The sequence below is a fragment of the Sorex araneus genome, chromosome 5 (assembly GCF_027595985.1).
Source record: "Sorex araneus isolate mSorAra2 chromosome 5, mSorAra2.pri, whole genome shotgun sequence".
In the NCBI taxonomy this organism is placed as follows: domain Eukaryota; kingdom Metazoa; phylum Chordata; class Mammalia; order Eulipotyphla; family Soricidae; genus Sorex; species Sorex araneus.
The window spans coordinates 117,566,961-117,591,002 of record NC_073306.1 but is presented as its reverse complement, the minus strand read 5'-3'; the positions used below and the strand labels follow the sequence as shown (position 1 = coordinate 117,591,002).

General features: G+C 45.6%; 1 protein-coding gene and 1 non-coding gene across 4 annotated transcripts in view; one reads left to right on the top strand and one right to left on the bottom strand.

Moving 5' to 3' along the window:
• The window catches only part of CBFA2T2 (CBFA2/RUNX1 partner transcriptional co-repressor 2), a 129,740-nt gene extending 110,522 nt beyond the window's left edge, over window positions 1-19,218 (bottom strand). For 2 of the 3 annotated variants that reach the window (XM_055138233.1, XM_055138234.1), the window contains exon 1: window positions 19,021-19,212. In XM_055138233.1, the coding sequence (XP_054994208.1) occupies window positions 19,021-19,054 (34 nt within the window). In that variant the 5' untranslated portion in view covers window positions 19,055-19,212. Of the gene's footprint in view, window positions 1-19,020 lie in introns of all 3 variants that reach the window. The other variant, XM_055138235.1, reaches the window with a different exon arrangement.
• A 3,586-nt stretch (window positions 19,219-22,804) lies between these two features.
• LOC129405281 (U6 spliceosomal RNA) lies at window positions 22,805-22,912 on the top strand. The gene has a single exon (XR_008630461.1). It is a non-coding gene; the product is annotated as a U6 spliceosomal RNA (small nuclear RNA).
• Window positions 22,913-24,042: the final 1,130 nt, after the last annotated feature.

The window sequence follows — 24,042 nt, the reverse complement described above, 5'->3', positions numbered from 1 at the left end:
AGTACTTCACTCACAGGCCTTTTGTAAGCACTAAATATGAGTTTTTGTGAAATCCGCATGTAAAAAAATTCTTTTTCAAATTACAGGCCTGGAAATGTGGTTCATGATAGGACACATGCCTTTCATGTATGAGATCCTGGTACCCAAAACAAAAAAGAACTGAAGAATTTTAATTACTTTGAAAACTGAAATACAGGGGCCAGAGCAACAGTACAAAGGGTAGGGTGCTTGCTTTTTATATGGCCAACCCAGTTTCAATCCCCAGCAGCCCTATGGTCAACCAAGTCAGACAGGAGTGATTCCCGGGTGATAACCAAGACTAAGTAAGCCCTGAGCACTGCTGGGTGTTGCCCCAAAACAAAACAAAAAAAATTGAATATCACCTTAATTAGAAAAGTGAGGGGCTGAAGCGATAGTATAGAGGATAGGGTGTTTTGCCCGGTGCAAGGTCAACCTGAGTTCAATTCAAATGGCTCCATTTATATATTATATGGAAAAGGCAAGAGTAGAGAGGAACAGAAATATCCAACAATAACCTATGGGAATATAAACCAACACAGTAGTTGCCAAGGGCAGATAAATGACAGAATGAAGCCTAAGGGAACTTTTGAAGACAATGAGAATAATTTGTACCTCTATTTTTTGCAAGAAGTTTTTATTTAAATTTATTTACAAAGACATAAGGGGAGAAAGAGAGGAAATACAGACTTCTCCACAGTGATTCCAAGCAAGCAAAGAAAGACAGACAAGTTGAAGGCCAGAGTTTTAATATAGCAGTAAGGCATTTGCCTTACACAGGCTGACTGGGTTCAATCCCTGGCACACCATATTGTCCCCAGAGCCTACCAGGAGTGATCCCTGAGTGCACAGCCAGGAGTTAATGCTGAGCACCATTCTCCTATCTACCCCCACCAAAAAAATTAGGGATGTAGCTCAGAATGGTACAGCATGCCTTGAATGTCTGAAGTTCTGGATTCAATTTCTGGTACTACCCCCAAAAAGCTATTTCAGGTTCCAGATGTGGCTCAGAGGCAGAACTCAGAACTTATCTCTCCCAAACCACCTTTACTTTTAATCTCAGTAATAAACAGAACTTCCTTTCTGCCTGTTTCCTCTCCTCGGGTTTGGCTCCACTTTTTTACAGGGAAACAAAACTGAAGACATAAACACTTTCTCTAAGTCAAGGACCAAATGCCCTGCCATATTTTGCATTGAAAAAGTATCGATGGTACATTAGCTTTTGAGAGGGTAAGAGTGAGTATGAGTATGGATAATGATAAGGAGACAGCAAACCAAGTAAAAGTTACATGTGAATTAGGTGAAACAGTATGATTAGTATAACTCTAGGGATATAGGTAAAAGTGAGTAAGTCTGTGCTCTTTTAATATCTGTTCTCAAGAGACTTTAGGAATTAGAAGCAGTCAGAACCTCCCCTCACGGAGATGGTTAAATTAACAAAGGAGTAAGGGAAACATTTGTGAGAGAGGAAAAAGGTCAAAGTCGTGTGTCAAGGGAGCTATGCAATGTCTGTTACTAACATTTCACTTGAGCTGCTGGAGAGGTCAGATTACATATTTGTCACCATCAGCTAATTTAATTGAAAGGCCTAGACAACTCCAAAGCGATAAATTCAGACAGACAATACCCTGTTCTGCGTTACTCTGGATTTTACTTACATTTCTGCATTTAAGTACAATACAAAATAGAGGAATAGAATTTTTTTTTAATTTTTCTGGGTTTTGGGGCCACACTCTGTGGTGCACAGGGGCTATTCCTGCTCTGAGACCAGGGGTCACTCCTAGTGGTGCCATGGATCAAAATGGGGCTAGCCATAAAGCAAAGCAAATGCCTTACCCTCCAACTATCTCTTCAGCTCCTAGAATCAAATTTTTAAAGAGCCATAGTTCAGAGTTGGAGAAACAATTCAGAGAGCAAGGCATCTGCCTTGTCTATGGCCAACCCAGGGTTGATCCCCTGGCACCACATATGGTCCCTGAGCACCGGCAGGTGTGGCAACACTGTCCTCCTCACCCCCCAGTCCACGCCCTGCCCCATACACAAAAGAGCCACAGTCCAAAGTAAAGGTTTGTCGTCTGGTCCATATAATACATTTGACCATCTCTGAAAGTTACTCATATGGTCATGTAAATTTAGCATGGACGTATTTTAAGCTTTTTTTTTTTTTTTTTTTGCTTTTTGGGTCACACCAGGCGATGCACAGGGGTTACTTCTGGCTCTGCACTCAGGAATTACCCCTGGTGGTGCTCAGAGGACTATATGGGATGCTGGGAATCAAACCCAGGTTGGCTGTGTGCAATGTAAACACCCTACCCACTGTGCTAAATTGCTCCAGCCCCTGTTTCTTGAGGTATTGACGTTCACTTCCATAACCTTCTAAGACCAGATAATAAATGGTATAAATTGGTAAAGGTTGATGAGGGTTACTCTTACCTTTACTATTAATTCATCTCTAAGGCCAATTCAGGATTTTTTTTTTCTGGTGAGGATGGGAAGGGTTGTGTCTGGGGGCCATACCTGATGGTGTTCCGATCTTACTCCTGGCTCCATGCTCAGGAATCACTCCTGGTGGTGCTCAGGGGATTACTTGTGGTCCAAGGAATCTAACTCATGTTGGCCCATTGCAAGGAAAATGCCCAATTCGCTGAGCTATCACTCCAGCTCTCAGGGCACTTCTTGAACTGTACAAATCCTAATATAGTAGTCTTTAAAACCCATAGCCAATTCCTAGAATATTTTTAGTAAGATGTTAGGAAAAGAAAGAAAAAATAAAATCAAGTATCTTCATAGTTCTAGGAATCCTCTTGGAATACACGTTTAGTTAAGAGGAAGAAGAAACACTGTGTTAGACAAAAGTATTTGGACTTAGGTCTTAATACAGAATAAATGAACTCAACACCAGGAGCAAACTAAGCTTAAATAATGTGTCTGCTACTTATTAACTATGTGATGTGACCTTGAACAATGTATTTAACTTCTCTTAACCTTATTTCCCCATCTATAAAACAAAGATACTAACTCCCTCCCAAGGTGATTCTAAGAATTACATGAAATGACCTGTAGGAAAAGCACTGAGCCAAAGTCTAGCAAAAAGATCTTTTTAAAAATTTTCAGGGGCTGGAGCAATAGCACAGCAGGTAGGGCATTTGCCTTGCATCAAGCCGACCCTGGTTCGATTCCCAGCATCCCATATGGTCCCCTGAGCACGCCAAGAGTAATTTCTGAGTGCAGAGTCAGGAGTATCCCCTGTGCAGTGCTGGGTGTGACCCAAAAAGAAAAAAAAATATTTCAACTGGGGGATCAAAGAAATGGTACAGCAGGTAATGTGTTTGCCTTGCATGCAGCTGACCAGGGTTCAACCCCCAGCATCCCATATTGTCCCCCTGACATCCCCCAAGCCTGTCAGGAGTGATTCCTGAGTGCAGAGCCATGAGTCAACCCTGAGTCTTGCTGGGTGTGGCCCAAAAACAAACAAAATTTTCAACTGGGCCTAGAGAGATATAGTATAGTAGGTAACGTACTTGTCTTGAATGCAGCCACCAGAGCATGAGCCCTGGCACTACATATGGTCCTCTGAGTACTGCCAGGAGTGATCCCTGAGCAGAGTCAAGAGTAAGCTCTACACAGGTCAAGGTGTGGCCTAAAAGCCAAAAAAAAAAAAAAAACCAACCAACCATTCAGGGACTTGTGTCGGACACTATGAGACAGAGCTAAGGAAGCACGGGAAGCCAGTGCAGAGCTCAGGTCTTAGTGTGCAGCTAGGAGCAGGCAAGATGGGCAGAAGGAGGAACAGTGTAAGGACAGTGTGCAGCAGCACCAGGGTGGAATACAGGAGCCTGTGAACACTTCTTCAGTTCCCTGTGACACAAACAGACATTTTCATTGGAGGAGAGAGATGAGGGGAGGCAGAAGTTGATCACTCAGACCTTCAGTCATTACAACCAGCTGGCACAAAAGGTCCAGAGGGAGAAAAGAGCCTGGTAGGAGTCTGACTGTCGGGAGAGACAGAGGCAGGCTGGCCAAGAAGGCCAAGTCAGAGACTGCTGGGCTCCAGATCAAAGAGCTAACTGATGAGGAGGCCGAGAGACTGCAGCTGGAGACTGAGCAGAAAAAGGATGCAGAGAATCATGAGGCCCACCTTGGGGCTGGAGCAACAGCACAGCACAGGTAGGTGTTTGCCTTGCATGTGGCCGACCAGGGTTTGAGACCCAACATCCCATATGGTCCCCCGAGCACTGCCAGGAGTAATTCCTGAGTGCAAAGCCAGGAGTAACCCCTGAGCATTGTTGGGTGTGACCCAAAAAACAAAAAACAAAACAAAAAAACAGAATGGCAGCCTTGGTTCAGCAGGGAAGCAGGAGACGAAGAAGACGAAGAAGACGGAGGAGGAGGAGGAAGAGGAGGAGGAAGAAGAGAGGAGGAGAAAGGAGGAGGACAAGTAGAAGGACAAGAAAGAGGAGGAGAAAGAAGGAGGACAGGGGGCTGGAGCAATAGCACAGTGGGTAGGGCGTTTGCCTTGCACGCGGCTGACCCGGGTTCGATTCCCAGCATCCCATACGGTCCCCTGAGCACCGCCGGGAGTAATTCCTGAGTGTAAAGCCAGGAGTAACCCCTGTGCATCGCCGGGTGTGACCCAAAAAGCAAAAAAAAAAAAAAAAAAGAAGGAGGACAAAGAGAAGAATAAAGGGAAAGTGAAGCCCAACCTTAGCAATGAGGCAGACCTGCCCAATTAACGCTGGACCCTGACCCTGTCAGAGCTGGACCTGGCAGTACCCTTTCGTGTGAACTTCTGACTGAAGGGGAAGGATGTGGTGGTGGATATCCAGCAGCAGAACATCCCACCTCTAGGTAGGAATTAAGGGCCAGCCACAGTCATTGACAAGGAGCTGTACAAGGTGAAAGTGGAGGAGAGCTCATGATTTATCGAGGATGGAAAAGTGGAGACTGTGTGCATTTGGAGAAGATCAACAAGATGGAGCAGTGGATTCTCTTGGTGGTCATTGACCGAGATCAACGCCAAAAGGACCAACCCTGAGAATCCAAATCTGTCGGATCTGGACAGTGAGGCTTTGCAGCATGGTAGAGATGATGACGTACAAAAAGAGACAGAAGTTCATGATCAACATCCAGAGATGGATTTTTCCAAGGTCAAATTCAACTAGCACCTATGTTTGCTCCTGGAACTCTTGGACTAAACCTCCAATCACCCATCTTCCCTTCTCACCCTTGCTTGGAACTTAGTGGCCTCAGGGTTGGTGCAGGTCTGGAACTGGCCCAGGCACACAGGACTCACATCAGGGGAGAAGGTCTGGGGCCTCAGGATTCTTTTCCTCCTGTTGGTCTGCTGTTACACATTACAGCTATTTACTCACTTTTAAAGAAAAAATTTTCAGCTGGATTTTTTTCAGTTTACTTTATCTATGGGCCGGAGTGATAGTATAGTGTGCAGGATGCTTGCCTTGTACATAGCTGACCCGGGTTGAATCCCTGGCATCCCTTATGGTTTCTTGAGCACCATCACGAGAAATTCCTGAGAACAGAGCCAGGAGTAACCCTTGAGCATCACTAGGTGTGGCCCCCATCCCCCAAAAACATTTAATTTATGATGCACAATTCCTGTATTTCAGAAAGTTTCAAGGGCATCAAGGGGCCAGAGGAAAAAAAAATCCAGAAACAGACACAAAAGCAAAAAAGCTACTTATCAAGTCATAAGAAAACTAAGAAACTGGCTCTGTCACAAGTACACTCACTACGCTCATACTGCGACAGGCCAGCGAGTACAGTGCGAGTGAGGTCCTTCTGCTTGGTAATCTTACCCAAGCAGAAACAACAATCAAGGAAGAAGCAAGTCTCCCTCACTGGTCTTCAAACTTTCCGAGATATGAAATAAGTCTACCATTGAATGTTCACTTTCTACAAGGAGGTTCAAAACAATACTTTACAACTAAGAAATGTGGGCCAGGTAGGTGCTTCTCTTGATCATGGCTGACCTGGGTTCAATTCCCAGCACTGCATACAGTTTTCCAGAACCACCAAGAATGATCCTTAAGCACAGGACTAGTAGTGAGACCTGAGCACGGTTGGGTATGACCCCAAAAAACAAATAAAACTAAAGAATGAGGATAAAACTGGCAGTTGAGAACTTTTTTTTTTTTTTTTTTTGCTTTTTGGGTCACACCTGGCGATGCTCAGGGGTTACTCCTGGCTCTGCACTCAGGAATTACTCCTGGTGGTGCTCAGGGGACCATATAGGATGCTGGGAATCGAACCCGGGTCGGCCGAGTGCAAGGCAAACGCCCTACCACTGTGCTATCACTCCAGCCCCCTTTTTGTTCTTTTTCTTTTTCTTTTTTCTTTTTTTTTTTTTGCTTTTTTGGGTCACACCCGGCAATGCACAAGGGTTACTCCTGGCTCTGCACTCAGGAATCACCCCTGGCGGTGTTCAGGGGACCACATGGGATGCTGGGAATCGAACCCGGGTCGGCCGCGTGCAAGGCAAACGCCCTACCCGCTGTGCTATTGCTCCAGCCCCCCAGCCCCTTTTTTGTTTGTTTTTTGTTTTGGGGGGGCAGTTGATAACTCTTACTTCCCGCATCTTTCTTCATATTTTCTTTACTCTAAAAGAGACTATGAACTTAGCACATTAATTCATTTTGATACCAGTGCAGATTTATTTATTGTATACTATTTTTTTCCTAATAACATTTCACTGATTTACACTAATACCATAAAATTGTGGGAGCACAACCTCACATTATCATGTAAACCAGAGCCCAGTGCTTTTTCTCTTTTGATATTTGTTTTTGGGCCACACTCAAGTATGCTCAGGGCTTCCTCTTGGCTCTGCATGCACAGGATCACATGTGGTGCCGAGGATCAAACCTCCTCAGCTGAGGTCAGCTGCATGCTTTACCCACTGTCTACCTTTCTGGCCCAAAACCAAAACTTTTTAAACTTTCCTCATTTATGACTTTTTTTACCCCAAAAATTATACAACTCCAACATATAAGTATATAAGATAGGTATATAAATCATTTACTTATAAGTATATAAATCATAAAGAAAAATATTTAGGGGGCAACACCTAGTGGTGCTCAAAAACTACTCCTGTTTCAGTGCTCAAGGGTGATTTCTAAAAGTATTCAGGGGACAAGTGGTGCTCGAGATCAAACCTGGGCCTCCTGCATACAAAGCACACCCTCAACCCACTTAGCTATATCTCCAGCCCCCAAAATAAATTTATTTACTTTTTGGGTGTGGGAATAGGGCCACACCTCCTGGTACTCAGGGCCTTCTCTGGCTCTGTGCTTAGGTGTTGCTTCTAAGAGTCCTTAAGGGATCCTGGAGTACCAGATATTGAACCAGAGTTGGCTGAATCCAAAAAAGGCAATAGCCTTAACCTCTGGCCCAATCACTCTGGCCCAAGAAATTTAATTTAAAACCATCTTTTTAACAGATATTTGATTCCTATATGAGATATGGGGTCAAAATCCACAGTTTAAGAAGTTATGGGCCTACCAAAAGGCACTAATCACTAATTAAAAAATGCTCTAATCACTAATCATCAGGGAGAGGCAAATCAAAGCAACAATGAGACATCATCTCATGCCACAGAGATTGGCACACACAAAAAGAACAAAAACAACCAGTGATAGTGCAGATACAGGGAGAAAGGGATTCTCATTCATTGTTGGTGGAAATGCTGACTAATCCATCCTTTATAAAAAACAATATGGGCATTCCTCAAAAAACTAGAAAGTAAGCTTCTTAAGACCCAGTAATACCACTCCTGGGAATATATACTAGGGGCCCAAAAACACAATGCAGAAAAAGTCATCTGCACGTCTATGTTCATTGCAACACTATTCACAATAGCCAGAATCTGGAAACAACCCCAGTACCCCAAAACAGATGACTGGATAAAGAAACTATGGTACATCTACACAATGGAATACTACATGGCCTCCACGTGAGTGCACATGGAGAGTATCATGGTGAGTGAAGTGAGTCAAAGGGAGAGGAACAGACACAGAATGCTTCTTATTTGAAGGATATAAAAAACATAGTATGAGACTAATACCCAAAGACAGTAGAAATGAGGGCCAGGAGGACTGGTCCACGATTGGAAGCTTGCCAGAAGTTAGGACAGAGAAGGAATCACTATGACAATGATGGTTGGAAATGATCCCTGTGAAAAAGAACTGAGTGCTGAAAGGAGGTAAATTGATACATAGTTGTTAACCTTTGAGTAACTGTATTGCAAATCATAATGCCTAAAAGGAGGGGAGGGAGAGAGGGAGAGAAAAGTGTCTGCAGTAGAGGCTGCAAAGCTGGAGAGAAAAAGAACAATGGTGGTACGAAATGAACAAGGGTGAAAGTGATGGGTGTTGAAACACTGTATGACTGAAACCAAATCAAGAACAATTTTGTAACTGTATCTCATGGTAGCACTGTAGCACTGTCTTCCCATTGCTCATGGATTTGCTCTAGTGGGCATCAATAATGTCTCCATTGTGAGACTTGTTACTGTTTTTGGCATACAGAATACCCCACGGGTAGCTTGCCGGCTCAAAGAAGTTATGGGTTGGGGCCAGAGAAATAGTACAGTGGGTAGGGTCTTGCCTTGCACACACAAGAGCCAGGTTCGAGCTGAGACATCAGTGTGGTCCCCTGAGGCTTATGGCATAAGGAGTGATCTTTGAGTGCAGTCAGCAATAATCTTCGATCAATGCTGGCTGCACCAAACCACCCCACCCCACCCAAAAAAAAAAAATAGTTATAGGCTACAGGCAATATAGTACAGGAGTTATGGCATTTGCCTTGCACTTAGCCAACCCAGGCACCATTTAAGATCCTTCCCCAAAGGCCCTGAGAGATAGTACAGCAAAGAGGACACTTGCTTTGCAGGTGGCCAAATCAGATCCAATCCCCAGCACCCATATGGTACCCGAACTCTGCCAGGAATGATCCTTGAGTGCAGAACCAAGAGCAAACCCCGAGCACCACCAAGTGTGACCCAAAAACAAAAACAAAACAAAAATAAGATTCTCTCCCCCCCAGCAAAAAAAAAAAAAAGATTCTTCCCAAGCTACCAGAAGAGCCACCCACCCCTCCTCTCAAAAAAAACGAAAACCAAAAGGACAAAAAGCAACTAAGACAGAACCATCCTTCCTGCCTAAAAGATTAATTAAATTCAAATAACTGATCATAAAGTAGAGATTTACACACCCTACACAACAAGCTTATTCAAAAACAAGCTTAAGTCAATCTCTGGTTATTTTTAGAATCTGTCCATATGTAGTAAAGTATACTGGCAAAAAATGTAATTAAAAGTCAAGGATGAAAAAAAAATCAAAAGTCCAAGACATGATTCAACTTACTAAATTACAACTCTCAAGACAATCAGTCAACAGTCAACAGACCTCAAAACAAAGTATTAACTGTTCCTAATAAGAAAACCTTACATTCAACTCTACACAGAACTCACTTCTAAACTAACATACAGGAGCTGCAGTGAGAGTACAGCTAGTAGGGCATTTTTGTCTTGCAATTGGCCAACCTGGGTTTGATACCCAGCATCCTATATAGTCCCTGAGACTACCAGGAATGGTTCTTGGGTGCAATGCCAGGAGTAAGCCCTGAGCACCAATGGATGTGGGCCCCCCCCCAATTAATTAACATGCAAATAGCCTTAACCAATAATTAAGGTTTTGTGGCAGTAGAATTCTTGAAGACTTCAACTCACTTCATTCAACTCTGCAATTGGGTCAAGGTGGAAAATTGGGTAGGATACAGAACATGAGGCAACAAAGGTTTAGAATACCCTGCCGCACATAATGGAGGAAATAGCAAGGAAAAGTTCTGTAATGTACACGTAATTATAAGCATGGTTTTCCTCCTCTTACAGATGTTCTTTCTGATAACTTACATCATCCTTCGAATGTAGGAGTTAAAAGAGTAGGAAAAGTATTTAATTTTCCCACTTGGTGATAGTCAACACATTTAACAAGTATTTTAATGCCCAATTTACAATGAAAGAAACACAGGTATAGAATTTCAGCTGGAGGCTGGGTGGGGGTCTCTCCTAGTCTTGCCTTGGAGACCCATAGAGTGCCAGAAATCAAACCCGGTCTCTTATGTGCAAAGCAGAAGCTTCTGTGAGCTATCTCCCTGGCCCAGGCAACACTTTTTATTTTTTTTTCTTTTTAGGCCACACCCAGCAGTGTTCAGGGCTTACTCCTGAATCTGCACTCAGGGATCATTCCTGGTGGGCTCGGGGGACCATACGGGATGTAGGGGAATCAAACCTGGGATGGCCCCATGCTAGGCAAACACCCTACACGTTGCACTATGGCTCTGCCCATCCACCCAGCCAACACACTTTAAAATACTAGCTAGAATTAGATAGCTCAAGTGGTAGAGTACATAAATGAATTCAACCCAGAGCACTGCATGGATCCCTGCCAGGATGAGAACTGCCAGGTGCAGCCCTTCGGGCTCCTGGTCAGCACTCAGGACATGGCCCTATAAAGGAGGGGGGGAAAAATGGGGAGGTGGGACAGTAGAGACAGTACAGTAGGTAAGGGACTTGCCTTGCACACAGCCAATACAGGTTAGATCCCCAACAACCCTTATGTTTCCTGAGCCCTACCAGGAGTGACTAAACACAGAGCCAGAGAGGTAAGCCCTAAGCACCACCAGGTGGCCCCACCTAAAAGAAAAGTTAAGAGCTGACAAGGTGATAAAGGGAGTAAGGCTCTTGCCTTGGCATGTGATCCCTGGCACCACATGGTCCTTCCTAGCACCACCTGGAGCAACCCCAGAGCACAGTCAACAGTAGTCCCTGAGAACCAATGAATGTAGCCCAAATGTCCACCTTCTGCCAAAATAGCTAAATTAACCGCTACCAGACTGGAGAGACTACATTGAGTAGGGTACTTGTCTTGCATTTGGCCTACCCGGGTTCAATCCCCGACATCTCGTATGGTCCCACAGCCCCTCAGGAGTGATTCCTAAGTGCGGAGCCAGGAGTAAGCCCTGAGCACTACCAGGTGTCCCCCCTACCCAAGAAAAGAAAAATTAACTGCTATCTTAATTTTAAGAGTTCAGGTTTGGGTTTGTGTACTAATTCTATAAAATCTTCGTTAATTTTCTTTTTTTTCTGTCTTTTGTTTTTTAGGTCAGACCCAGAGACGCACAGGGATTACTCCTGGCTCTGTACTTAGGAATTACTCCTGGCAGTGCTCGGGGGACCATATGGGATGCTGGGAATCGAACCCGGGTTGGCCGAGTACAAGGAAAATGCCCTACCCTCTGTGCTAGTGCTCCAGCCTCCTGAGCTAAATTTTTTTTTTTTTTTTTTTTTTTTTTGCTTTTTGGGTCACACCTGGCTCTGCACTCAGGAATTACTCCTGGTGGTGCTCAGAGGACCATATGTGATGCTGGGGATCGAACCTGGGTTGACCGAGTGCAAGGCAAATACCCTACCCACTGTGCTATCGCTCCAGCCCCAAATTTTTTTTTTCTTTTTGGGTCACACACCCAGCGATGCTCAGGGGTTACTCCTGGCTCTGCACTCAGGAATTACTCCTGGTGGAACTTGGGGGACCATATGGGATGCTGGGAATCAAACCTGGGCCGGCCACGTGCAAGGCAAATGCCCTACCCACTGTGGTATTGCTCCAGCCCCAATGAGTTAATTTTCTAAACTGCAAATAAGGTATCTACCTAAAGAGTGAGAAAGTCATTCAGTTCAGCTTTGAAGATGCCATCAGCTACAAACTTCCTCTTCTTGGAAATCTGCACCGCCATCTTGCCGCCGCACGCAGCAAAGAAAGGCAGTTCGTGCAGTAGCTCTCCACTGTGGGGTGCTGTCAGCCAACCACCAGGTGACCTGGGACTCAGCGCAGGTGTTCGACCTGGCAGAGACCCTCCGCAATAGGATCCTGCTCTGCCAGCTACTCAACAACCTCCAGGCGCACTCCGTCAACCTCAAGAAGATGAACCTGAGGCCGCAGATGTCCCAGGTGCTGCCCAGAGACATAAGCAGGTGCGTGTTTGTCAGTGTGCAGATAATTACAACATGCCAGTAGGCCAAAAGCTTACATTCGGTAGACTGGGAACACCTGTAAAGGCAATTAGAGGTCGCCCCAAAAGCCTCCGTCCCTCTCAGAGAGCCCAACAAGCTACCAAGAGTAGCCTGGCAAGCTACCTGTGATATACTCGATATGCCAAAAACAGTAACAACGACGGTCCTCATTCCCCTGATCCTGAAAGAGCCCCCAATACACCATTGGGCGACACTAGCATGTGAAAGGGACAAATGGAGACGTTACTGGTGCCCGCTCAAGCAAATCGATGAGCAACAGGATGACAGTGACACAGTGATACCTAAAGAGTATAATTAGGGGCTGGAGTGATAGCACAGCGGGTAGGGCGTTTGCCTTGCACGCAGCTGACCCGGGTTCAATTCCCAGCATCCCATATGGTCCCCGAGCACCGCCAGGAGTAATTCCTGAGTGCATGAGCCAGGAGTAATCCCTGTGCATTGCTGGGTGTGACCCCAAAAAATAAAGAAAGAAAAATAAATAAATAAATAAATAAATAAATAAAATAAAGAGTATAATTAACAAGTAACAGCTGTGCCAGGAATGAGTCTCCGCAACAGAACAATTGCCTTGCTTTTATAAGGCCTTGGGTTTGATTCCTGGAATCACAATAACTAAACCAAACTTGCCGTGGGGTAGTAGAGAAGTAATACGGTGGGAAAGGCACATGCCTTGCATGCAGTTGACCTGGCTTTGATTCCGGACATCCCATAAGGTTCCCTGAGCACCACAGGGGTGTTTCCTGAGTGCAGAGCTAGGAGTAACCCCAGAGCATTACCAGGTGTGACCCAAAAAAGCAAAAATAAATAAATTAATTAATTAAAAGACGAGAACAAAACACCCTATAGTGCTTGAAATTGCTGGCTGCTATATTCCATAGACTAAGTGGTGCCAAGAACTGAATTCAGGACTCATACAAACAAGCATGCACTTCAGGATGAGATGCCGTCTCTCACAGTCATAATTAGCGGAGACTCTCCTCTATCTAATTTATTGTGGGTTTTTTTTTTTGGGGGGGGCAGGGGAAGCTCCCAAGAGTATTGGCGGTCACCAAGGACATCCTGTTTGTGCTTGGGGCATGCTAAAGTGCCAAGAATTGGTATTCACATGCTAGGCATGTGCTTCAATCCTTTGCACTATCTCCCCAAACCCTGTGGAGTCTAAATCTGCAATGAAGGCAAGAAAGATAGTACAAAAGTTTAGGTGTTTGCTTCACAGATTGCCAACTCTAGTCTGACATTTACACTGCAGATGGTCTCCTGACCCCCACCAGGAGTGAGCACTGAGCCAGGAGTAAGCCCTGAAAGCCAACAGTAAGCCTGAACACTTCTAGTATCCTCTCCCTCCTCCCCCACAAAAAAAACTACAAAGAAATAAATCTGTATGATCTGGGGACTCAGGCAAGTATCTCTGAAGCATGTTAGAGAATGTATGAGCTCTGAGTTAAAGTTTGAGAAGTTACCCTATAAATAAGACACATAAATTTAAATCATAGTCATGATCCCTACAGGAAAAAACATACTTTAGTAAGGACAATTTAAGAAATGTTTAATAAAGAATACTACAAAAAAAGGGGGGGTTAGAGGCGATGGAGCAGTAGTACAGCTCCAATGCCTAGCACACGGCAGACTGAGATTTGATTCCTGGCACCACATGTGGTCCCCGCCCTGCCAGGAATGATCCTGAGTACAGAGCCAGGAGCAACCCCTTAGCATCTCCGGATGTGACCCCAAAAAAACAAAAAAAGGGGTGGGAGAGGGTATAAGATAATCACAAGGGGCAGTTGTATCCTGGGACTAGTGAGAATACAAGTAAATCAAGAGTTATAGAGCATAAAACCTTCCCAAGCCAAGAAGAACGGAATCATAAAGAGAACCACCTTAAAAGGAATATGGCAATATCCAATCAAGGGACATGGCCGATCAGAGACAACACCCATCAGAAAGGAGCATGGAGGGGGCCAGAGCTACAGCACAGTGGAAGGGCCTTGCACAAAGCTGACCCAGGTTCAATCCCTGGCATCCCATATGGTCCCCCGAGCACCACCAGGAGTAATTCCTGAGTGCAGATCCAGGAGTAACCCCTGTGCATCACCAAGTGTGACCCAAAACATCAAAAATAAATTAATTAAAAAAAAAAAACTAAACAAATAAAAAAACGGATGATGCAAATTAAACTTAACCTCACAGGAAAGAGAAGTCCAAACAGTAAGTCAGCCTTCCAGGGCAAAGAGTGAAAAGAATGAAGTGGGCCTTAAAGAGCCTAATTAACCTTTGAGAAGCCTTTCTTGTACACTTTCATATCACTTTTTATCACTTTTTGGAGGAGTACCACACCCAATGTGTTCAGAGGCCATTCCCAGCAGTGCTGGGGAACCATGAGGTGCCAATAGTAATCAAGATCAAATTTGCTTCTGCTCCAACCCTTGGAGTTATCTCCAAGGCCCTTCTATTATTCTAATGCCTAAGATAAGGAATTATTGAACTGGGTCCAGGGGATAGTTCAGTGACTAAAGCACCTGCTGTGCAAGCATGAGATAAAGAGATCCTCAGCACTGACCACAAGTACCCAAAGCAGACCCTCTACTGTTGAGGACCTTCAGCTCTGCAGCACCATGTGTGAGTTCTAGCAGACTGTAGCCAGGTGTGTTCAAGCACAACTGGAGAGCACAATGCTCAGGGAGCAGGCAACGACTAATAAGCATCACTACCAGAATGTACAAGAGCAACACAACTGAAGAGTGTGATCCCCAGTAAACACAATAGCCAAGCCTGTATATGAGCCTAAGGTACTGACACAACAACAAAAGAAGGGAAGGGAAGAATTAAACAAAAACAAGGAGTTACTAAACCCCACATTTTGCACTCCTTGTGAATAGTATACACAGGGACTGTCACTGTCATTGTCATCCCGTTATTCATCGATTTGCTTGAGTGGGCACCAGTAACGTCTCTCATTGGGAGACTTATTGTTACTGTTTTTGGTATATCCAATACGCCACAGGTAGCTTGCCAGGCTCTGCCGTGCGGGCTCGATACTCTCAGTAGCTTGCCGGGCTCTCCGAGAGGGGCGGAGGAATTGAACACGGGACAGCTACCATAAAATATCAAAGCAATCCCTAGCACTACACATGGACCCTGAGCCCACCAAAAGTGATCCTTGATCCCAGAGTAAGATCTAAGTATCACTGGGTATAGAAATAAAAAGAAAAACTAAGTTTTTTACTAGAAGTATCACTATTTAACATTTCACGTTTAATTGTTCAAAATTATTTTGGAAGAGCAAATTTTTTGTTTGCTTATTTTTGCTTCGGGGTCACACCAGGCAGTGCTGAGCTTATTCCTGACTATGCTCAGGAATAATTCCTAGCGGACATGGGGGTACCATATGTGATGTCAGGGATGAAACCCTGGTTGTTGGCATGTAAGGCAAACACCCTATCCATTGTACTATCCCTCCAGCCCCTGAAAGATTTAGATACCTCTCACCACACTAACCTTGCTATTCAAAATAAAATCACAAAAATATAAAGACTTCCAAAAACCTCATGAGCCTTAAATTAGGAGTTTATAATCTTGAACAACTAAAAAGGAGAATGAGGTTAAGTGCCACCAGAGAGTAAAGAGCTGTGATGCTGTGAAAAGTTCTGGAACAGGCTTCCCTGCCATCTGGCTGGAGCCAGACACAACTTCCGCCAGATCTCAGTTATCTTATTAAGAAGGTATACAAGCTTCAATCAGGTTCCCTGTAACCCAGATCTGGAAAGTTACCTGGCAAGCCCTCAGTATCCTCCAAGTTTTCCCTCTCAATCAGATTCACTCCTCCTAAACAATAGCCCTGTCCTTTCCAGATTTAGATGAATTTCACTTGGAGACCCCAAAAGTAGGTCTCCTTTGCAGTCCCAAAACGTTGCTTAGCCTTAAAACACTCAAAAAAAAAAAAACAAACCACACTTTATCATTATTCATGTACCCATGCAAAGCCCTTATAGATAGTAAGCTCCTAAGTCATCTTTGTATTTTCAGCACTGGAAACACTGTCAAGCAGTTAAGTACTTCACACATATACATATTATCAATCAACACAATAAAATTGCAAATTAAGTTGGGTATTCTCATCTCAGTTTTACAGATGAAGAAAACAAAGTGCACAGAAAGGTTATATTATTTGCCAAAACTCTCAAAGTTAGTAAGGACTGAAAATTAAGATTTTTACCTAGGCACAAATTCTAGAATTTAATTCAACAGAACAAAACAAGGGGAAGCTTTCACCAACTACAAAGTTAGTGGTCTGCACCCCAGGAGGAATAGTTGATATTCACACATTGGGGTGTGAAAAGACAATATTGGAACTTCTAATTATATTTACTTTAGCTCATCCTTTTGTAAAGCTTTTATTTCTGTACATTCTAAAACATACATAATAGGGGTTTGGAGTGATAGCACAGCGAGCAGGGCACTAGCCTTGCACGTAGCCAACTCAGGTTTGATCCCTGGCACCACATACGGTCCCCAGAGCCCTGCTAGGAGTGATCCTGAGCACAGAGCCAGGAGTAAGCCCTGAGTACCACTGGGTGCAACCCCAAAACAAACCAAAACAAAAATTATAAAGTATACATAATAGTGAGAACAGTCAACACTATCACTGATGGAAAGAGCATTCATATAGCATTAACCCTATTTACCAATGGAAAGAACACCAAAACACTTTCGGCCATTGCTCTAGACTATTTCCCCCAGGGACCCTGAGCATCTACATCCTCACTCCCAGCACTTCAGTTAAAAACATTAGCCAATCAAGACTATCGGTAAGTTTCCAGAGGCAAGAGTCTGCTCTTATTTATCTTTGCAATCCAAACGTCAACACAGGGCCTGATGCATAGCAGACGGTCAGTCTAACTGTATCATGTGAACTTGCTGAAAACATTTATCTCAGTATTTTAATGCAACTTACTATATGCTTCCAGATTAAAAGAGTAATAGTATAGAGCAACAGGTAGGGCATTGACTCCCATGCAGCCAACCTGGGTTCGATCTCTGGCATCTCATATGGTTCCTTGAGCATTGTCAGGAGTAATTCCTGAATGCAGAATCAAAAGTAACTCCAGAGCATCACTGGGTGTGACCCAAAAAGTCAAAAAAAAATTTTTTTAAAGGGAAGAGAAGACAAAGTATAATGCCTAGGAATATAATACAGATCTCTCTGAGAACTCTAAAATAAACTAAATAAGACTTTGTTATAGAATAAGAAGTTGTACTTTGCACTATATTTTAAATTGAAAACTAATGTTAAAAAAAGGTAATTAAGTTCGTTCACACTACTAAGATGATGTACCTTTTTCAAATTTAAAGGGTTGTTTACTGGGGCTGGAGCAATAGTACAGTGGGTAGGTGTTTGCCTTGCACGAGCCCACCCAGGTTAAATCCCTGGCATCCCATATAGTCCCCTGAGCAATGCCAGGAGTAATTACTCAGTGTAAAGCCAGGAGTAACTCCTGAGCATCGCCGAGTGTGACCCCAAAATTCAAAACAAGAAATAAAGGATTATTTATCTTATTTCTTGTTATAAACATCAAAAGGAACAAATCAAATGACCAAAAGCAGCAATATCAGGCTAGACTATAAAGAGTTATTAGCAGGGTTATCTACTTAAAGTGGCAATGGAGACAGCAAAAACGCCTTATATAAGAAATATTGGCTCTAAGGCTAGATTGCAGGGTTCCTGTCTCTCAGTTTTCTCCACTGCCGGATGGGCACATTAATACACTCAACTCTATATTGTAGTCACCAGGGTTATATGAAACAAAGTGTATTTATCTGTTTAATTTGCCCGACCTCCCCTTCCTCCAATAAAAACTCAAAGCTCACCTAAGTTTAGTCTAACGGTTCGCGCCGTATTCCCAGAGCCGAGAATGGTACTTCTTACTTAATAGATGATTTAATAAATATTAAATGAATAGAATGCAAAATGCCTGGTGCTCAAAAATACAGGCTATAATTGCTTTTGTAACAAGGAACAATTAAAATTTTACTGTGAAGAGACCCCGCCCCTACCTCCCCTGTTCCCCCCTCCCCCCTCTAATAATCAGCACACAATTCTTGGAGGAACACGAGATAAAAGGCAGGACTGAAGACACAGAGGTGAGCAAGACACATTGCCCGACCATAACCGAAAGACAGACTGACAGACACAGACACACACACACACACACACACACACACACACACACACAATTCCATCTAAAATCACCAGAGCCCCAGTTTCGAGCTTTTCGGGGGAGGGTCACAGTGGACACGGACTACCCGCGATTTACAAACGGGCAGTGCTTTTGTGTGTGTGCCCGAGTCCGGGCCAAGTGTTCCGCCCGCGTGCCCGAAACGGGGGTTAGGAGGGGGGCGTCTGCAGACGCCCAGGGCGGGGCACCCCCACTTCACAGATGAGGGAACTGAGGCCGGGAGCCGCGAGCGCGGCCGCAGCGCGCAGCGGGCGGGCCAGGCCGGCTCCGCGCGTCCCGCAGGCCCGGGAGCGCGGCCGCCCTCGCGCCCACAGCCTCGGCCACGCAGCCCCGGCCCTCGCGCCGCGCCGCCCGCCCGGCCGCGGCGCCGGAAACGCAGAACCACCCTCGGCGGGCCCGTCCGGGGGACGCCGGCCCGGCCCGGGCGTCGAGGCCGCGGTCCGCACCGTCCCGCTCCGCGCCCGAGTCCCGAGCCGTCGGCGCGGCGCCGGGCACGCGCGGAGCCAACTCGCGAGCCGGGGAGGCCTGGCCTGCCGCGTGACCTTGGATCCGCCGCGCGGCCCCGGGCCTCAGTTTCCCCACCGCGGCCTCGCGCCCGTGGCAGCCGCCGCAGGCCCCTCACACGCCCCCCTCGGCCGCCCGCCTTCCCGCCTCGCTTACGCTGGAAGGCGGCCGCTCCGGGGACGCCCACCATCCCCCGGCCACACCGGCCCGCGCCTTCCGGCTCCCCGCGCGGCCCGGGTCCCGCTCAGCCCCCGCCGCGGGACCTGCAGCCGCCGAGCGCCACCAGCCCAGCCGCCGCCGAAGCTGCCACAGCCACCGCCGCCGCCGCCGCCGCCGCCGTTAGGCCGCGCGCCGCCCCGCCCCCCGCCTGGCCCCGCCCCGCCCCCGGGCACGCCCCCGCCGCGCGCTCCCGCCCTCCGCACCAACGCACGCGGAAGCCCAGGACCAGATCCGGTGAAATCCCGCCTCCTCGCCGACCCCGCCCCTTCCGCGCGAACCTCCGTCCTATCCCGGCGCAGCCTACTACTCAGCCCCGCCCCTCCAGCATCACGCGCGTCTGTCACGCGCGCTGCCCACTCTTCTGGCACTGGGCATCCCTCTGAGGTCTCGGCCGTGGCCAAGGCCCGGGGGCGGAGTTCTAGGGGGCGGGCTTTAGGGATTGGGGATAACGCCTCGCTTTAGTTCTGCAGGTTAGAGCCAGCTAGCTAGCCTTCGCCCGAGGTCTGTTAACAAGTACCTTCCCCTTTTGGGCCTCTAGCGTTTTCAAGGGTTTAAAATGCCATCCTCCTTTTTTGCAAGCGGCCGACCAGGGTTCGATTCCTTCGTCCCTCCCAGAGAGCCCGGCAAGCTACTGAGAGTGTCCCGCCCACACGGCAGAGCCTGGCAAGCTACCCATGGCATATTTATTCGATATGCCAAAAACAGTATCAAGAAGTCTCACAGTGGAGACGTTACTGGTACCCGCTCGAGCAAATCGATGAACAATGGGATGACAGTGCTACAGTGCTATCCTCTTTTTTTTATTCTAGTGCTAAAGAGCTAATCTAAGTCTTATGCATATGCATGTTCTTTACTACTGAGCCACATCCTGGGGCCCCATCATCATAATAATCTTAATAACTTAGCTATCATTATTATTATTGCTCTCTATCATGCTCAGATGTTATTTTTATGCATTTCAATTAAATTCACAATGAGAAAGAGAGATATTTTCCCTCTTTCCTGCAAATAAAGTGCTTTCTTGTCAATCAACTTGTCAACCGCTTACTGTTAGCAAAAAAGCTAAGAAAATGGGGCCAGGGATGCTCCTGAAGTGGCAAAGTACATGCTTTTTTTATGTGTAAAAACTCTGGGTTTAAATAAGTGGTATGCATGGGGCTGGAGTGATAGCACAGCGGGTAGGGCGTTTGCCTTGCACGCGGCCGACCCGGGTTCGATTCCCAGCATCCCATATGGTCCCCTAATTCCTGAGTGCAAAGCCAGGAGTAACCCCTGAGCATCACCGGGTGTGACCCAAAAAGAAAAAATAATAATAAATAAATAACTGGTATGCATACTACTCCTCTGGCACACAGCATTCCTGGATGTGACACACACTATTAAAAAAATAAGTTAAAGGGGGCTGGAGAGATAGCACAGCGGGTAGGGCGTTTGCCTTGCACGCGGCCGACCCAGGTTCAAATCCCAGCATCCCATATGGTCCCCTGAGCACAGCCAGGGGTAATTCCTGAGTGAAAAGCCAGGAGTAACCCCTGTGCATCGCCAGGTGAAACCCAAAAAGCAAAAAAAAAAAAAAAAAAAAAAGTTAAAATTGAGGAGTCAGAGGAATAGTAGAGGGCAGAGAGCTTGCCTTGCAAGCCATTGACCAGGGTTCCATCGTGGCTTCCCCATAGGGTGATTCCTGAATGCAGAGCAAGGAGTAAGCCCTGAGTATGCTGGGTGCAACCACAATAACAAAAATATAAATAAAAATGAAACGAGGAACAGAGAGATAGTATGAGGGTTAAGGTACCCGCCTAACATCCCACTCACCACTGGGTATGTCCCCAAAGCCCCCCTACAAATAATTTTTTAAATGAATTAAAACTGAACAAGAGATTTTTGGAGAGACAGTACAGAGGTTAGGGCATTTGCCCTTCACACAGCCAACCGGGGTTCTATTCCCAGCATCCCATATGGTCCCCTGAGCACCGCCAGGGGTAATTCCTGAGTGCAGAGCCAGGAGTAACCCCTGTGCAGGTGTGACCCAAAAAAGAAAAAAAAAGGAGCTGAAGACAGAACAGAGGGTAGGATGTTTGCCTTCTACACAGCTGACTCTAGTTTGATTCCTGGCATCCCTTATGGTCCTCCAAGCACTACCAGAAATAATGTCTAGGTGCAGAGCCAGGAGTACCTCCTGAGCACCACTGGGTGAGGCCCCAAAACCAAAAACAAAAGAAAAATGGGGGTTTTTTGGTGTTTTTTTTTCTTTTTGGGTCACACCCGGTGTTGCACAGGGGTTACTCCTGGCTCATGCACTCAGGAATTACTCCTGGCAGTGCTCAGGGGACCATATGGGACGCTGGGAATTGAACCCAGGTCAGCCACGTGCAAGGCAAATGCCCTACCCGCTGTGCTATTGCTCCAGCCCCAAAAAATGTTTTTTAATTGGGGTGGGGGGCACATGTAGGCAGGTGAGGGCTATAGCATGGCAAGGAGATAGCTGGAAGGGTCAGAGCACAGGTTCAGTCCCCAGCACAACATGACGTCCAAGTACCTCCAGGAGCAACCCCTGAGCACCAAGTCAAACATAGTCCCTGAGCATCGCTGGGTGTGGCTCCAAAACAAAAATCCCCCAAGTAATTGTTGTTCTTTCACTACTGACAAGAAGAACAAAGATGGGTGGCAGAGACAAACGCATGCTGCCTGCCATCTGCCCTAGCCATGCCCCTTCCGCTAGCTAAATGAATGATAAACACCAGGCCCTGACATATGACAGTCAGTGAGGGGAAGTGCCTTTAAGGTGTTTGCTCCTGTTGGGTAAACAGGAAACTGAAGTGCCCATAGCACTTGAGAAAGATTATCTGTGCACCATTTGGCATGACTGGAACTTTTCTAATAAGCAAGGGAAAATGCTTTTTTCTCCATAGGAGGCTAAAGAACTGAAAAGCTCCCAGAGGGAGAAAGGAGTAAATTGAGTTTCTTGGCCACTGGTTATATTATTAAATTCATTAATGCTTATGATTACGAAAGAAATGTGAGCAATATACTTACAGGGAGGAATTACTGTGCTTCACAACAATATTAGAAATAAAATTAAAATCTCTCTAATTTTTAAATTTTCAATTCCAGGGATGGTACCCAGGGACTACACATGCAAGGTATGTGCTTTACCTCCATAGTTCTGTTTTACTTTATTTTATTTTCCCCTTTGGGCCTCCCAAGCAATGCTCAGTGGCCCATGGGCCACTCTGGAAACACTTGGATAACCAGGCCAGTAATGCATTGAAACAACCCAATGATGCGGTGCTGCTTAGGCCCTGTGATGCGGGGGACCATCGGGACTACATCTGGTGATGCTTAGTGAGCACTGTGCTTCTGGGGGTCGAACCAGGGTTGGGTACATACTCCTAGCTCATATGCTTTCTCCCCGGCCCTACCAATCTATTGGGGGGAAGGAAGGGTAGGGGCCACATCCAGCAATGTTCAGGGCTTAATTTTGATTCTGGATCACTGCTAGAAGTGCTCAAAGGATCATATGTGATGCCACGGAACAATTTGGGGTTAGCTATATGCAAGACAAGCGCCTCACCCACTGTACTAGTTTCTGTTCCCTTCAACATTTTTTCTACTCATGGGTATATTTTTATAACTGAGACCACACTGTTAGTGCATTTTCATTTAAAAATAAAACGATTGTATACATCAGTATTTGTATGCTAAAACTTATCTATAGTGCTCACTCTTCTTCAGCAACACATATACTAAAATTGGAACAATGCAGGGAAGATTAGCATGGCCCCTCCCCAAGGATGACACACACATCAGTGGGAAAATTCTCTATAAATTTAGTGGATAAATTTAGTGGATAACCATTTAATATACTTTTGGTAGATACATATACAAATAGTCCTTACAGCTTCTGTAGAATAATTTTTTCCTGTGATAATTATTCAGCATAACTCTGCATCATTATTTATATTTTCTTTGTTGTGTTGTTGGATTTCTTAGTTGGCTTATTTATTTTTACATTTGGGGTTCATACCCAGCAATTACTGCTGACTTTGCACTCAGAAATTACTTCTGGTGGTGCTCAGTGACCATATGGGATGTCAGCAAACCCAAGTTTGCTGTGTGCAAGGCAAATGTCCTACCCACTATACTATAATCCTGGCCCCCCAGTTTTTTTTGGGTTTTGTTGTTGTTGTTGAGGGAGGATTTTAGAGTTACACCTGGTGGTGCTCAAAGACTATACCTGGCTCTGGCTCTGGCTCTGTGCTCAGGGATCACTCCTGGGTAGTGCTCATGGGTCATATGTGATAGCAGGGGTTGAATAGAAATCAGCTGCATGCAAAAAAAAGAAAGAAAGAAAGAAAGAAAGAAAGAAAGAAAGAAAGAAAGAAAGAAAGAAAGAAAGAAAGGAAGGAAGGAAGGAAGGAAGGAAGGAAGGAAGGAAGGAAGGAAGGAAGGAAGGAAGGAAGAAAAGAAATCAGCTGCATGCAAGGCAAATTCCTTATCCTCTGGACTATCTCTCTGGCTATGGGGGGGTAGGGGTGGGATGTTGTTATGGTCATACCCCATGGTGCTCAAAGCTATTCCTGACTCACTACTCACATGATCAATATATGACCTGGCAATGATCAATAGGTCACATCCAAGGCAACAACTTACCTCCTGTTTTATTTCTCAGGATGTGTTTGTGTGGTGTGTGTGTGTGTGTGTGTGTGTGTATGTGTGTGTGTGTGTCTGCAGTGCTTTCTGGGAATCACACATCAAATTTAGATGCTGGCACTCTCAACTGTGGTATTCGCTAAGGCTTACACTCCTTTAGTTGTATGAGTTTTCCTGTGATTATTACAGGAAAACAAGTATGTGTGATTGTACATGTGCTCACTGGGGTCACACTCTTGTGTGTAGCATACATGTTCTGGTTGTACTGCTTGCCAGGAGTTGCTGCAGTGGTCACACATATACTCACCA